This window comes from Aristolochia californica, unplaced genomic scaffold, assembly GCF_029961685.1.
Source record: "Aristolochia californica isolate CCGP_79_NKW_82.1479 unplaced genomic scaffold, dmAriCali1.0.hap1 SCAF_10, whole genome shotgun sequence".
Taxonomy (NCBI): Eukaryota; Viridiplantae; Streptophyta; class Magnoliopsida; order Piperales; family Aristolochiaceae; genus Aristolochia; species Aristolochia californica.
Genome location: NW_027181771.1, coordinates 6,214,139 through 6,230,754, shown reverse-complemented (window position 1 = coordinate 6,230,754; position 16,616 = coordinate 6,214,139). Strand labels below are relative to the sequence as shown.

At 31.9% G+C, this 16,616-nt stretch overlaps 2 protein-coding genes across 3 annotated transcripts in view; one reads left to right on the top strand and one right to left on the bottom strand.

The window, feature by feature from the left end:
- Positions 1 to 4,813: 4,813 nt before the first annotated feature.
- LOC137942838 (uncharacterized) lies at positions 4,814 to 5,991 on the bottom strand. The gene is made up of 5 exons (XM_068788571.1): positions 5,881 to 5,991; positions 5,438 to 5,614; positions 5,187 to 5,290; positions 5,054 to 5,124; positions 4,814 to 4,965 (listed from the first exon to the last, which is right to left on the bottom strand). The coding sequence occupies exons 1-5, from the start codon at positions 5,989 to 5,991 to the stop codon at positions 4,814 to 4,816; spliced, it is 615 nt and encodes a 204-aa protein (XP_068644672.1).
- Positions 5,992 to 8,513: 2,522 nt separating this feature from the next.
- LOC137940995 (uncharacterized) overlaps positions 8,514 to 16,616 on the top strand; it is a 31,367-nt gene continuing 23,264 nt past the window's right edge. The window contains exons 1-5 of one of the 2 annotated variants that reach the window (XM_068786191.1): positions 8,514 to 8,596; positions 8,679 to 8,749; positions 8,831 to 8,882; positions 9,842 to 9,948; positions 10,151 to 10,196. In XM_068786191.1, the coding sequence (XP_068642292.1) occupies positions 8,540 to 8,596; positions 8,679 to 8,749; positions 8,831 to 8,882; positions 9,842 to 9,948; positions 10,151 to 10,196 (333 nt within the window). In that variant the 5' untranslated portion in view covers positions 8,514 to 8,539. Of the gene's footprint in view, positions 8,597 to 8,678; positions 8,750 to 8,827; positions 8,883 to 9,841; positions 9,949 to 10,150; positions 10,197 to 16,616 lie in introns of both variants that reach the window. The other variant, XM_068786183.1, reaches the window with a different exon arrangement.

Below are 16,616 nucleotides of genomic sequence, written 5' to 3'. Positions count from 1 at the left end.
TTCAATAATAATGTCTCATTCAAAGAGATATAATAGAAGCAATTGTAATGTAACATGACCAGCTTCCAACACATATAACACGAACCAAAATAATAAACCTCGTAGAAGGACCCATGAAATAATCATAATCCAATAAAAATATATTTTCTTAGATGCAGAAGATTCATCTTTTGTGCTCCCCCTTTCTTGAATGTTTTGGTCACATAAACTTATCCACAATATAAGGAATAAAATACTTTTTTCTTATACTTTTTCTACTTCTCCCCCTCAAGCCGGGAAGTAATGGCAGTGATCCCAACTTGAACCAAATATCATAGACATAGAAATAAGCCCAAATAACAGAGATGTATAAATAAGGCCTCAAACCAGGTAGAAGTGAGATATTTTCTTGATATATCAACTCAAAAAGTGATGCAAAATAATTGGCATAAATTCGGATTTTTCAATACAACAGAATACCAGCATGACCTTTGATTTTTGCAATGCGAATATATCTTTAAATATAGATCAGATTGATATGAAATTTTCTCCTTCTAAAACTAGACTTAAATACCTTCATCCAAGTGTAACATCTCTTCATAAAATATAATTATCAGTAGATAAATAATCTGATAGATTTCGGTCTCTATCATCTAGCCAAACTAAGTACTCTTTCTCCCTTTTTTTCTAGAATGACCATTGACTATTCCAAGATAAATATCTCCTTATAAAAAAAATCATACTGAGAATTGATTGAATAGGTAAGAAAATAGGCTTACATATATTTCTTTTGATATATAATTCTCCACATAAAGTTTCTTTCTTGATAGCAAAAAATACCTCGGAAGTTGAAGTTTGCTGCTATTGCTAAAACCTTTTTTTTCAATCTGACCTTTGCTATTTCCAATATCGATTTCTCTTTGTAGATAACTCAGATAAAAAATTGGTTGAATAGTTAAAAGAATATACTTACAGATATTTTTTTTGATATATATTTTCTCCATATAAATTCTAGTTCTTGATATCATAAAATACCTCGGAATCTGAAGCTTTCTGCTGCTGTTTGAACCTTTTTGTAATTTGACTTTTCTCGTTCAAATATCGATATCTCTCTGTAGATAACTTTGATTGGAAAAAATCATTTTTCCTTGGAAAATAGACTCAAATATCTTTCCATCAATATATAATTTGTAATATTAAAATCTTAGTATAGAGGTAAAAAATGCAAAGCAAACCACGAGTGTAGGGACTGAAAAAAATAACTACAAACCTAGACTTAGGGTTTAGGGTTTAGAGAAAAAAATTTCATTATCTCTATGGGTTGACCAAGTCAACTCACAGAACCTGCTCTGATACCATGTTGAATTTATGGAAAAGATAAATACTTCATTGACTTATTATTAACAAATGACATGAACCTCTATTTATAATAAAGGAATATAATAAAGTCCAATTACAATAAAACTACCTTTGTCCCAATTACACTCAAACTCTAACACTTAAAGATAATTCCTAACATAATTAAATAACTCGATATAGATAAAAGACAAACATAACTCTAAGTAGAACTCTTCTAGGATGTGACCATAAGATAAAGATGCTTTTGTGAGTCCTTGATCTTCCAACTTATGTGATAATGATGTCAGCTCATGGTGGGTCCTACTTCTTATCTGTTTGGGCCCATCTTGTAGGCATTTCTTGGTCGTGTGGCCCATCTTATAATACTCCTAGATATGTTGGCCTTCCTTGGTCGTGTGGGTTGGAGCCCATCTACCAACAATTGGGTACTCTATAAATCTCTTGAAGAAAAAAAAAAACTCAAGTTAATGGATAAGTGTCAATGCTAAGAAGAAAAAAGAACATTTTAGTAAGGGGGGTTAGTGCACTTACCTAGTGTAAGTGAAAGTGAATCATTTGTTGGTGTTAGTGTCATAGATGTAAAGTGCACTGGAAAACACTTTCATGTGGCAGTGCCCAAAATGAATAATGTTGTAGTGTACTAAAGAGAATAAGTTACTTTTTATAATATACCTAAATAGATAATTAACTTAAACAAACATGGTTACTACCCTAATAAGTAATTTAATGTAGTATTAAAATATATTAATATACTAATTAATTAGATAAGATATTTCATTAATAATTTAAGATAGATTACAATTTAGTCTAAAATTAATTCAATAATTACATGTAAAAACTAATTGGTTTCCTAATTAATTATTAAAAAAGATAAATAAAAAGAAAAAAATAACAGTAAAGAATATAATAAATAAATATATTTTTTATTAATAACATAAGATGTATTTTTAAATTGTATAAATTAATAATATATTTAATAAAAATTAAAAATCATAAGTTTAATTAATTATAAAAAATAGAATAATACAAAAAAAATACATGATCAAATGCTTACTTTTATAATATTTTAACTACCACTCTTAAAACTCTAATTTAATATCGTAATAAAAATAATTAATATAATAAATAAAAACATATATCATTTTATTTATAACATAAGATAAATTATTACATTGTATAAATTAATAATAATTTCAAAAAAATAAAATGATTAGTTTAAATAATTTGAAAAATAGAATAATTAAACAAAAATACTTGATCAAATGCTTCGTTTAATAATATTTTAATTACCACTTTAAAATAATTAATTTAATATAGTAAAAAATTATTTAATATAATAAATAAGTACATATATTATTTTATTAATAACATAAGATAGATTTTTACAAAGTATAAATTTAAAATATTTCCAAAAAAAAATGAAAAGTTTAAATAATTTGAAAAATAGAATAATTAAACAAAAATACTTGATCAAATGCTTCATTTAATAATATTTTAATTACCACAATTAAATAACTTAAATAATATACTAATAAAAAATTAAAAAATAAATAAAAATATTATTTTATTAATAATATAAGATATATTTTTATGTAGTATAAATTAATAATATATTTCAACAAAAATAAAAAATGTAAGTTTACATAATTGAAAAAATATAACAATTAAAAAAAATACTAGATCAAAAGCTCACTTTAACAATATTTTAATTACCACTCTTAAACCACTAATTTAATATAGTAATAAAAATAATTAATATAATAAATAAATACACATGTCATTTGATTAATAACATAAGATAGATTTTTACATTGTATAAATTAATAATATTTCCAAAAAAATGAAAATGATTAGTTTACATAATTTAAAAATAGAATAATTAAACAAAAATACTTGATCAAATGCTTCGTTTAATAATATTTTAATTACCACTATAAAATAACTAATTTAATATAAAAAAATTAAATAAAAAATAAATACATATATTATTTTATTAATAACATAAGATAGATTTTTACATAGCATAAATTAAAAATATTTCCAAAAAAATAAAAATGATTAGTTTAAATAATTTGAAAAATAGAATAATAAAACAAAAATACTTGATCAAAAGTTTCTTTTAACAATTTTTTAATTACCATTCTTAAATAACTAACTTAATAAAGTAATAAAAAATTAAAATAATAAATAAATATATTATTTTATTAATAGCATAAGATATATTTTGATGTAGTATAAACTAATAATAGATTTCCACAAAATTAAAAATCATAAGTTTAATTAATTATAAAAAATAGAATAATTAAACTAAAATACATGATCAAATGCTTACTTTCATAATATTTTAATTACCACTCTTAGACCACTAATTTAATATAGTAATAAAAATAATTAATATAATAAATAAATACATATATCATTTGATTAATAACATAAGAAAGATTTTTGCATATTATAAATTATAAAAAATTCAAAAAATGAAAACGATTAGTTTAAATAATGTGAAAAATAGAATAATTAAACAAAAATACTTGATCAAATGCTTCGTTTAATAATATTTTAAATACATCTCTGAAATAACTAATTTAATATAGTAATAAAAATAATTAATATAATAAATAAATACATATACTATTTTATTAATAACATAAGATAGATTTTTACATAGTATAAAATAAAAATCTTTCCAAAAAATTAAAAATTATTAGTTTAAATAATTTGAAAAATAGAAAAATAAATAAAATTACTTGATCAAATGTTTCGTTTAACAATATTTTAATTACCACTCTTAAATAACAAATTTAATGTTGTAAAAAAAATTAATAATATATTTCGCCAAAATTAAAAAATGTAAGTTTAGTTAATTATAAAAATATAATAATTAAACAAAAATACTTGATCAAATGCTTACTTTAAAAATATTTTAATTACCACTCTTAAACCACTAATTTAATATAGTAATAAAAATAATTAATATAATGTATATATTATTCTATTAATAACTTAAGATAGATTTTTATGTAGTATAAATTAATAATATATTTCTACAAAATTAAAAATATTAGTTTAAATATTTAAATTTTGAATAATTAAACAAAAATACTTGATTGTATGCATAGTTTAACAATATTTTAATTACCACTCTTAAATCACTGAATTAATTTAGTATTAAAATAATTAGTATAGTAGATAAATAAAGATATTATTTTATTAATAACATAAGATAGATTTTTACGTTGTATAAATTAATAATATATTTCAAAAAATAAAAATCATTAGTTTAAATAATTATAAAAGAATAAAATAATTAAACAAAATTGCTTGATAATAAACCGAATTACTTGTAAAAGTCCACAATTCGTAATATAAAAGCAAACATTTAGATAACAACATGTTTGTGCCTTTAATATAAAAAACATCAAGTTAGTACATGTGAAAGACAACATACATGTTCAAAAGCAGTAAGATACAACAATCAATAATCATTCCACATATGAGTAGCTAAGGTATCTCGGTAATGTGATGCTCCTACGGGTTGTAATGCACGCTCCCTCCAAATATTTTTTATTTGGCTATCATCTTCCACAAGACCATCACTATCATTGCTATCTTGATCATTATTTATGCCTATCCGCCAAGCTCATCAACCGAATCATCCTCTTTCGTTTCAAATATGTCCATGATTCCTTTGTACGTATATAATTATGTAATATACAATAAGCAATTACAATTTTTGTCTGGATCTCAAAAGTAAATGGAGAAGCGTTTTCAATATTTGAAATCGAGCTTTTAAAGCACCAAAAGTACGTTCAATAGTATTCCTCAAAGATAAGTGCATTCAGTTGAACAATTCTTTATCATTTCTAGGAACATTATCTCCAAATTCTTGCAAATGATAACGAGTGCCTCGATATGGAGCCAAAAATCCTGGAAGATTTGCATAAAGCATCGACTAAATAATATTTACCTACAATAGAAGATATATTTCACATAAATTAATTGAAGATAATAATAGATAAAATAAATATTGCATAAAAATAAATGATTTACCTTCAGGTACCTAGAGTTTATCTTGTCGAGTCAATGCTGACTTCAATACACGTAAATCAGCTGCTGATCCCTCCCATCCAGCAAGTACATAAGTGAATTGCATGTCAAATGTACATGTCGCCATCACATTTTGTGAGAGAAAACCCTTTCTGTTCCAAAATCTTCGTTGTTGCTCAAGTGGGATGTTCGCTTTGATATGAGTTCCATCAATGGCCCCAATACAATCCTAATGTTACCGTTTTAATTAATACAAACACAAATTTAATATGAATCTAAAATTATTTATCATAGGGCAAACGATGCTACCTTAAAGTATGGATAAAACATGGGATTGTTTAAAATCTTCGAGTGAGTGAGTTTCGAAGGCCGTTTGATGTAATTAGAGTGAAGTTCAACAACAACATCCAACACCTTATTGAAGTATTTACTTATGGTCCAATTTGATCTGTCAAATATCTATGATGTGACACTGTACGGTTGTTGTTGACCAACAGTGAGGAGAAAATATGCAAGTTGTTCTTCCACTGAGATGGTCTTTGTGGTTGATAAGAATCCTCTACTCTTTGATATGTCAACCAATTTGTGAAAAACAATTTGATTCATCTTGTAAATTTTCTAAAATTTAACAGGTGATTTTTCTAATGCCTTTTGTAAATATAATGGACCACCAATCCCAGTAGAACGTGGTACATGTTTATTGCAATGGAATAAATAGTATCTTGTCATTATGAACATAATTGTGGTGAATGCAAACATAATAACAATATTTTGTTTGTCTGTAATATTATCCATGGATACTTGCAAACACAATCACAACGACAAAACCATGACCTATATCAACCTAAAAGACAAAAACACAAACACACCCCTATCTTCAATCACACCTCTACACAACCACAAACACACCACTATCTTCAATTACAACCTATATTTAATTATAACCTATCTTCAATCACATCATATCTTCAATCAATTCCCTAACCCCTATGAAACATACTCATCCACATCCATTTGCATCCATATTCACACATCCTGTCTTTATTCACAAGCCTAAACAACCATATTCATCCACATCCATATTCACCACATCCATATTCATCCACACAACCATATTCATTCACACATCTGATCTTCATTCACAATCCTACACAACCATATTCATCTACACAACTGTATTCATTCACACGTCGTATCTTCATTCACATCCATATTTATCCACATCCATATTCATCCACACAACCATATTCATTCACACATTCTCTCTTCATTCACAACCCTACACAACCATATTCATTCACACCCATATTCACCACATCCATATTCATCCAAAGTCTTATTTGGCATGTCCAACCATTGAGGAGCGTGATATTTCAACTCTCTCAACAGGTTCGAGATTTCCAGGAGGGTTTTGTACCATGGTAGTTTGGTATTAACATCTTAGGTTTGAAGACCTCCATAAATGATTTAGAAATACAATTCATAGTATCAATGAATATGCCAGTGTCATTAATGAACATTTGGGATCTCTTTCTACGGCGAGTTGAAGGTGATAGGTTACCTCTTCGAGACTGCTCAGGTGTTGACTCATTACTGCTAAGGAATGGCGAAATAATCTCCCTAACTACATCGACATTGTCGATTTTGTTGATCAGTGTCATTTCTGACCCACGAAGGAGGTCATCACCCATCTCTACACATGTTTGACTTACTATCCCCATGGCTATGGAGTTTACCACAACCAAAGACAATTTGTCGTACAACGGACATCCTTCATGTCTATATTTGTAAGTGTCTCTGTGCTTCTACTAGAAAACAAAACTCTTTTAAAGTCTTGGAATAATGCTTAGTAATGCAAAAAATAACTTATAGTAACTCGCTGTATGGTTGCATCCCAACCGAACTTACTAGCAGTGAGACAACTCATTACTGTTTAATATGTTTTCTTTCACATTCTTGTTCAAATTTTTAGCTACTAACACGTTTTTTATTGATTGCGTCTTCATTGAACTTATTGACATAGTTCAAAAAAACTCGTGTTTTCAAACACCATTGGGCAACTTGTTACCCATATTGAATCAAGAGATCGAACATCTTGCTATTTTTTTCGAAGCACCAAATGTCATATGACTGCCTACAAGCTTCATCCATAGCACATGCTGTCTTCTTCTAAGCTCCAACCATATATAATCAAAACCCTAAACTTCACAAGTATGAACATGGTATGAAATTAAACCCTTAAAAGCCCTAAACACATAATAATTATTTTCAATAACCCTAAACCCACAAATCTTACCATAAACCCTAAACCCTAAACCCTAAACACTAAACCTTAAACCTTAAACCCTAAACCCTAAACCCTATAAACTCAAAGCCCCAAACCTGAAATTAAACCCTAAACCCTAAACTCTAACCCCTTGAAAACCCCAAACCTGAAATAGCTAAACCATAATTTCTATTAACCCTAACCCTAATTCCAGAAATTACACCCTAATAAACCATTAACCCTAAACCCGAAATTATACCCTAAATACCATAAACCTAACCCTAAATCCAAAAATTATATAGCAATTAAACAATCAATACGAATAAATCACACAGAAATAAAATAAAATAATATACAACAGTAAATTAAACCTAAAAAAGATTAGGATTTAGGGTTACATTCTAAAATTTTGGGAAAACGGAAGTCAAATGGGGGAATTGAAGCCGAATAGTAGAAATCAAAGGAAATCAAAGTCCAATGAGGAGTATCAGTAGGATTTAGGGAGAAACAGATAGCAATAATCGAGAGAGGGGGAAATAGAAAACTAGAGGCAAGAGAGGGGAATGTAGAGAGTGAGAGGGCAAGTGGGAGCTGAGCCGCAAGGTAAAGTGGATGAACCAGGATTTCCGTGGGAATCTTGATTCACCCACTTGACTTAGTGACACTGTAATCACTTACACTTTGGATTACCCGTGCGCACACTAACACCCTCCTAAAGCCCACTTCGGATTTCGAACCCGCGAACGCAAGGTCAAGAGACTTCTGCCCTTCAGACCGAGCTAGACGGGCTGGTTGCAACAATTGAGTTTTCATATAAACTTATTGAGGACACATGAATTGAAAATAAATAAGACTCCTGGACGTCGGAGTTTCACAGCTGGTTCGAGGATGGGCTCCCCATGGACGTTCGCCGATTTTCCTCTCCCGCCCGTCCTATGGGCACTGGTGCTACTTTTTTCCCAAGTCTTACTTTAGCGAAGCGCTACCATCTCTTGTTGTCTCTCACACATTTTCCATCCTTTTTCAGGCCTTTGTTTTGATCTTCGGCATCGCCGTTTTCTTCATCGAGTTTATCAGGAAAACCGATCGCTACCATTCGTAATCACCTCATTGGTAACCTGTTGTTTTCGATGATATTCTTTATTTTAATGGAAAATCTAATATTGTGTTTTGCAGCAGTACGAATGCGGGGACCGGAGCAGTCTTCGAAGATCCCAATTCGTTGAAACGTGTGAGTTTTGTTGCAGTTTATAGATTTGACTGGTTTGTTGTTAATTCCTATTGGTTGTTGGTCCAAGGCCATATAAATGAGGGGCTATAGATAACTGTGGTGATATCGAACTTGGTTGTGGTAGCATTGGATGAATGGGAAGACAGAACAGGGGTTCGTTAAGACTCAGAAATAATAACTAAAATAAATTAAACAAATTTACTGTGATGGTCAAACTCTTAAAACATTCCTCTGAGAATGACTCACTGATGCCTGCGATCTTTCTACATATTTTTATCTCTTGGAGCATCATGGTGTCGCTATAAATCAACTTTTAGTAGGTAGGACAAAATGCAGATGGATGGGTTTATTTTCTGGTTTCCTTTGGAATTGCAATCATACATTCCCCTATTATGACCTAGAGCATTGCTTACATAGATTATTGCTTACCCTTTTTTTTAACAAAATTTCTCCTAAGATCTCTTTCTTGCTAACTGACTATGTCAGATGGGTGATCTGTCGGTTACTTTGCATTGATTTCTGAGTTAAAAGTATCTTCAAATGAAATTTAGATATAGTTTAGTTTGACTTGCAGAGTAGTGCAAAACTTAGTCAAATCTAATCCTTTAATATAACCAACTTAAGGCCATTTGCATGAGCCCTATTAATTCCTTAAACTTCATATCAGTTGTTTGCCCACTATCATTTCTTAAGTAAAGAACCTTAAATGGTATTGGGATTGTAGATCATTCATGATTTCTTGGTGTGAAAGCATGTTAACATTGATACTGGCTATGATATATTATGTGTCGTTTGGAGAAAATATAAATATACATGCTGGTGAAACATGAATTATTTCTCCTAGATGATTTCAGCCACTAATTCCAAAGTCATCATCAGAACTGATATTGATAGATAAATTTTGATTGCTGGGAAAAGGTACAAGAATGTGCAGATAACATTTCAATTATTTATGCCAGGTTGCTTGTACTTCTCTCTATGATCCTTCAGAGAAGTATATGTCTTTGATAATTCCGGCATTCAATGAAGAACACCGGCTCCCTGGAGCTTTTGCAGAGGCTATGAAGTAAGTTGCTGCACAATTGGTATGGTGAATACTGCTTCCTTAAATTTTTCTGCACAAGTTCTGTTTCTTAGAAGAGACAAACTGAGGTTTGCCCCAAATATTTTTGGCATGGTCAACAATGGGCTAGTTACACCATTAAAAAAAATGAACAAAAATAATAGACTTGTTATTCTATTAGTAACTTTGGATTGTTCCTGTGTAGCTATCTCCAGCAACGTGCAGCATCAGACAAGTCTTTTACTTACGAGGTATACTTCTAATTTAATTACCTCATCCAAAAACAAAGCCCAAGATAAAAATAATTAGTGCTTACTAGTGGCCTTACCACTTGCCATTTGATTCACTTAACAAGGCCTTTTGCATCGGAAACTGTCTCTTATGGAGAAAATGGACTGAAGTTTTTGTGGTTTCTAATTAGTTGTTTTATAGTCTCTTCTGTTAATATTGTTTTTCAAAACTGAAAATTCTGTTCTTTTAATTTGCTTGGAAGGTTGTGTGCTTCCTTCTTTTTGACTAATTCCATTTAAAGTTGAATGGACATTGTTTGAATGGAACATGGTCTCATATAGACTTTTGTCTTCATATCTCCAAAAGATGGATGTGGACATTTTTCTTGGAACTGGAAGTTGCTAATAAAGAGTAGATCTGAATGAAGGGTCATTAAGTTACCATGCCAAGAAAAGGGCCAAAAAGATATTGTTAAGATATTGTTTCTTCAATACCTACTTTACTTAGATGTTGCAGATTTTTACTGACTTTTGAAGCCTTGGGCTACGAGTCAGCTCCATTTAAGTTACTATGCGAATTATAATTTCCTGTGTTGACAGCTGATCATTTCATTCATAATTGCACTCAAGTAATGTTATAAATTATGCCCTTTTAATTTTTGCAGTTGATAAACATCCTCTTTACCATCTTTAGGATTTCCAATGTATTCTGATTAGTTGATCTACCATTGGAAGATAAACATGCAACTAAAGTGAAAAGACAGGCCTCTTTACCATCAAATTTCCTTCTTCCTCTCGGCACTAGTTTAGTCATTTTAAATTTCATTAAAAGGGCTTAGGAGAGGAGAATGTGAGAGAGAGGTGGCGGACCGAGTGGTAGGGCATATTTCCTCTTTGCTCCTGACGAAGAAGTCTTTCTCCTCATTTGTGGGGACTCCTATCCGTGATAACTGGTTTAATTGGGCTAGGTTGCACTAGAAGACAAATGCCCGGACTATGCAGGAATGAACCCCTCTTGATCTTGGTTACCTTAAGTTGAACTTTGATGGTTCTTCTCTGGGTAACCCCGAACTCTCAGGATTCGGCGGGGTTATCTCGGACCACCTAGGTAACCAACTTTACTCATATGCCGGCCCTTTAGGAATCACAGACTCTACGTCGGCAGAGCTTCACGGTTTCCTCAATGGGCTCCACGTTTTCCGAGATAAGTGCTCCGGTCCCCTCCATATCGAAGGGGACTCAAAGGTGGTCATTGGATGGTGCGAGTGTGCTCCCCTCCCCCGTGGCGTCATTGGAACATTTTTTGGGAGATTATTGAAATTTTCTCATTGTTATCTTGTATTTGGTCTCACATTCCGAGATCCGAAAATTCGGCAGCCGATGCACTGGCTAAAAACGGAGCTACCCTACAATCCCTGGTTGTCAATGAGATGCTTTCCTCTTTGTAATTTCTGTATTTTATTGTCTATATATATACACATCTTTTTCAAAAAAAAAAAAAAAAAGAGAGAAAAGTGAGAGAAGAGCATGTTTGGATACAATGAGAGGAGGAGAGAAAGAATATGTTGTAGGTTCTTCCTTCTCTAGACAGCCATATATTAATAAAAAGAAGTTACCTAATTACAATCTAATTTAACTTTTTTCAATAACTCATTTATACCCAAATATAACTTGCTAAATTGAACATAAAGAGACAAAAACAAGGAAACATTCTCTTTTATATCAGCTTTTTCCTTTGAGCTTGCTTATCTTGTGAGACTTGTCTAGTATGGATTCACCTTATACTTTTTGAAGTTTATGAGGAATGTTATGCATGAGAACTCTTTGATATGGCTTCTCCAACACTTTCCCTCAAACTAGAGTTTTAACTTCAACTTGTAAATAAACAATTTTTAGCATATTGGTAAATTTATCTGGTCTTTAATCTTCAATTCTTCCTTCTTCAATCTTCAACACTCTCCCTTGATAGGATACTTTTTCCCACAACTTGGGAATTCTTCATTATTGGTCCCATAAAAACTTCGTCATGGTAAAAGACACAACGACCCAAGTAGAACAAAACAAATACGGGTGAATAAAAAATACTCCTAGCCAAATGACAAATCCTCATATGCAAGTAAAAAATGGTCAAAGTCTGAAAAAAAAAACTCATACTCAATTTCAAATGAGGAAAAAAACTCAATTTTAAAGCATAAAAAAGTGACTACTCATTTTTTAAGGTTAGCTAAAAAAAATCAGTACTTGGGTGAAAGTAAAAATACTTGACTCAAAGTTAGATGTTGGACGCACTCCTATTCTTTGCAGGTAGTGGGTCTATAGGCATTGCATTGAAGTGATAAAAATAATGATAAATTGAAGATACAAGTAAAAAATAGCAGCACTCATACTTCTACACCAACTATCTAAATTTAGAAATTTCTGAAATGACGAGGAACATAATACAACAACTCTCATACTTCCAAGCTAAGTTTCTGAATCTAAAGATTTTAGTAATAAAGTGGTTCTCCAAAAAAAATAAAAATAAGGAGGCGCTTATCAAATCAATAGATTAATGAAAATGACTTATCTTGACATAAATGAGGGATAAAGAATATAGAAGAGCCAAATTTCTTTCATGGCATTTGATTTTTTTTTTTCCAAAGTAACATTAAGTGGGAGCAAAAAACTTACACAATTGTTCAGTTATTGGACGATCATGTGAAACACAAAATTGACTAAACTTAACTAGGAAGTAGGGAATTTTCATAAGATTGAACAAGAAGTATAACGTAGACATAAGAGATAAAAAATGATAATGTGCAAAACAGATCAACAACCAACCCAAAAGCAGAGTACGACACATAATTGAACTAATGAGAACAACACTCTAACATGTGTAGGGAGATGTCCTAAGGAGGAAACAACTTGGTGCTGCAACAATTAGAAAGTGGTTCAATTAGAAAAAAAAAACGTGTGGTAGATAAATCCATGTAAAGGACTCCAAAAAAGTTCAGACTTGCGCATCTGGAATATGAGAGATTTTCTTAAAGGAAAATTCATTTGAAAAGGGAAACTCACGTGCAAGGAAGGAAACTTGAGATTCAAGCAGTATTCAAAGACAAGTAGCTTGCATTTTGCTGCAAGTATTAGAACAAGAATATTTTTTGAAACAAAAGCAACTTAAACTCCAAATATTATTACGAAACTTTGAAAAAGAAACTCTTGTAAAAAAGACTCATGTTAGTAGAGACTTGCACTAGAGTTTGAAAACAAATAGGAGACTAGGGAAAAACAAGTATAGCAACTCAAAAAAGAAGAAAAAAATCGAACATAAAATATGGATTTTTCGCATGCAATAGGCTTCCTGCATGACCTTTGATTCTTCTGATGTCAATATCTTTCTCTGTAAAAATCAGATTGAAAAACCGTTTGTTGGGTTAGAAAATAGACTTACAAAGTTTTCTTTTGACATATAATTCTCTTTATAAATTCTCGTTTTTTATGATATAAATAATTTTGCATATTGAAGTTTTTGTAGCCGCTTGACCTTTGCTACTTCAAATGTCAATTTTTTGTAGAAACTTCAATTGCCAAAATTCTTTTTGCATTAGAAAATAGCCTCAAAATTTTTTCTAATCAATATATGATTTGCAATATGAAAAGTGTATGATTATGCAAACTCCAAGGAAAAAACAGGTGCTAGGAAAGAAAAAAACTAAAGGGAAAAGCAAAAAACTTCACTTTTTTTCTTCATCTTCTTTTTTTTTTTTCTTCCTCTTCTTCTTCTCCAAAAAGAAAAAAAAACTTTAAGAAAAACAGAAAGCTTCTCTTTTTTCTTCATTTTCTTCCCCTTCTTCTTCTTCTCCATCTTATTTTCCTTCTCCGTGTCAGAACCTTACCCACTCTGATCCCATATTAAATTTCGTTACGTGGGCATGCCTAAGGAAGAGGAAAGTGTGTGAGAGAGAAAGGAGAGAAGATAGAGCACGTTTGGACACAATGAGAGGAAAAGAGAAAGAACATCTGTTGTGTGTTCTTCCTCTTCTAGACAACCTTATATTGATAAAAAGAAGTTACCTAATTACAATGTAGCTTAACTTTCTCAATCATCCAATTACACCCAAATATAACTTGCTAAATTAAACAAAAAGAGACAAAACCCAAGTAGGAAACATCCTCTTGTCTTGCATGAGATTCACCTCAAACTTCCTGAAGCTTCCTAGAAATGCGCTACATGAGACTGCTTTAGACTCTTAGATATGGCTTCTTCAACAAGTCGTTAAGTCGACGTTAGATCAATGATTTTTCATAAGTCTTGAAAGCATGCAGTAATTTATAAAAAAACCATCACTTGATATCCATTGCATTGTGAATAGGCAAGTATGAACCCCTTTTCTCCTGCATTTCATGGGTTTTATTTCCTCTCTAAATGAGTGGTATCTCTTAGAAAATACGTAGATATAAATTGGTGATCATGGTGGGACTGAAACCTGTAATCAGGAACCATGCGGTTGTGCCAGATATAAAACCTACCTTTAATAACTCCCATGTGAACATCAGTTTTTTTTTTTTTTTTGAATGTTGCACACGCACACACCTTTCTTACCCCTTAATGAGACTTGAACCAAGACCTCACCTTAGAAATCTCCATGTGAACATTACTGGGTTGGTTATTTAGGTGATTGCAAATCCCAACACAACTTTATTGTATATAAATTGTTATCTTAAAATGACCTCATATCATGTTGGCTTTAGAAAACATGACCTTGAGTTTTAAATGTTCTCCTTAGTTGAGATTTTGGAAGTGAAGCAACTCAATGGGGTCCATACTTTTGTCTTATGGAAGAGACAGAAAAATTCTTCTATTCAGATGCACTTGAAGTGCCATTTGTTGCTTGAGTCCACTAAAATCAAGAAGATTGTTAAAAAGAAAAAACTTGGAAGTAGATGCAAGTGCTAACTAGGTGAGCAAGAGAGCAGCGAACTGTATTGAGACTAGAAGGGCCTTTTAGGTTGAGTTCAAAAGAGAAACCATAGAGGATAATTCATTAAAATAATCCTAAACAGTGATAATGGCTTCTTGAGTTCTGAATGACACAAGCCAACAACTGATGGATAACAGCTAGTTCCTTCTTCTATAAAATAATTTGTAAATTCCGTTTGGAAAAATATCTTGGATGATACATGAAAGCGATTTTATTGAGCCCAAAGGCAACGCAAATAGAGAGAAGCGGGGAAGCAATTTTATTGAATCCAAAGGCAAAGGAAATATAAAGAAGTAGGGGGAGGGGGGTGTGTTCTTAGTTTTTTTTTTTTTTGAAAAAAGATGTATTTATATTAACAAGAGAAAAATTACAAAGGAAGAGGGAGCAAATCTCTAATAACAAGAGATTGTAGGGTCGTTCCTTGCTTGGCAAACACATTTGTTGCCGAATTTGTAGATCTCGGGATGTGAGACCAAATACAAGAGAATAGTGAGACAATTTCTAAAATCTCCCGAAAGATGTCCCAATGGCACCACAGGGGAGGGGATGCACACTCACACCAACCAATGACCACCTTCGAGTCCCCTTCAATGTGAAGGGGACCACTCAATTGTCTCTGAAAACGCGAAGCCCATTGAGGAGGCCATGGAGCTCAGCCGATGTTGAATAAAAAATACCTAATGGGCTGGCATATGAGAAACACTGATTGTTGGATGGATCTGAAATAACTCTCCCAAAACTAGCAATCCCAGGATTATCGAGAGGAGCCATCAAAATTCAACTTTAGGTAACCAGGTTCAGGAGGAGTCCATTCCTTCATGACTTGGACCTTGATCCCAATGTGCATCTTTGCCAAATTGCTCAAGTTTTCACTAATAGAGGTATCCATGAAGGAGAAAAGTGCTTCTTGGTCAGAAGCTAAGCGGAGATTTGGCCCGACACCCGGTCCGCGACTCTTACCGCTGATTCACTTTTTGCATCGAAACGCCTTCGGTTGCGTTCATTCCAAAGCCCCCATAGAACGAAACTAGCACGGGCGGAGATCATCACTTTTCTGAGACCAGGAAAGGGATAGCCCATGAGCGAGTTGCTGTAGGAGATTAGATCAGCTAACATATAGAATTGCAGCCCCAACTTGTAGAGAATGGAAGTCCACACATTCCACATGAAGGAGCACTGTAGCAAGATGTGACTTGTAGTTTCAACCTCTGTGTTGCAAAACGGGCAGAGGGGGTCGATAGATGGGTGACCCCTTCTTCTAAGCATGTCTGCCGTGAGAATCGTACTTTGGCAAGTGCTCCATATGAAGAATTTTATCTTTGGTGGTGCATCGAAACCCCATACAAAGTATATCTCATGCTCCCTTTGAGTCGAATCCCAACCATTAATGTATTTGTATGCAGATGATACCGAGAAGGTGCCACTTTTGTCAGGCCACCAAATGAGCTTGTTCTCCTCCGAAGCTCTAAATCTAACA

What these genes read in the sequence shown, in the direction of transcription:
- LOC137942838 (XM_068788571.1), bottom strand. Translation starts at nt 5,991, where the DNA reads ATGAATCAAATTGTTTTTCACAAATTGGTTGACATATCAAAGAGTAGA. An exon ending in GATCAGCAGCTGATTTACGT is followed by an intron (nt 5,291 to 5,437) that starts GTATTGAAGTCA and finishes AATATTATTTAG; the next exon opens with TCGATGCTTTATGCAAATCT. An exon ending in AAAAATTGTAATTGCTTATT is followed by an intron (nt 4,966 to 5,053) that starts GTATATTACATA and finishes CTTGGCGGATAG; the next exon opens with GCATAAATAATGATCAAGAT.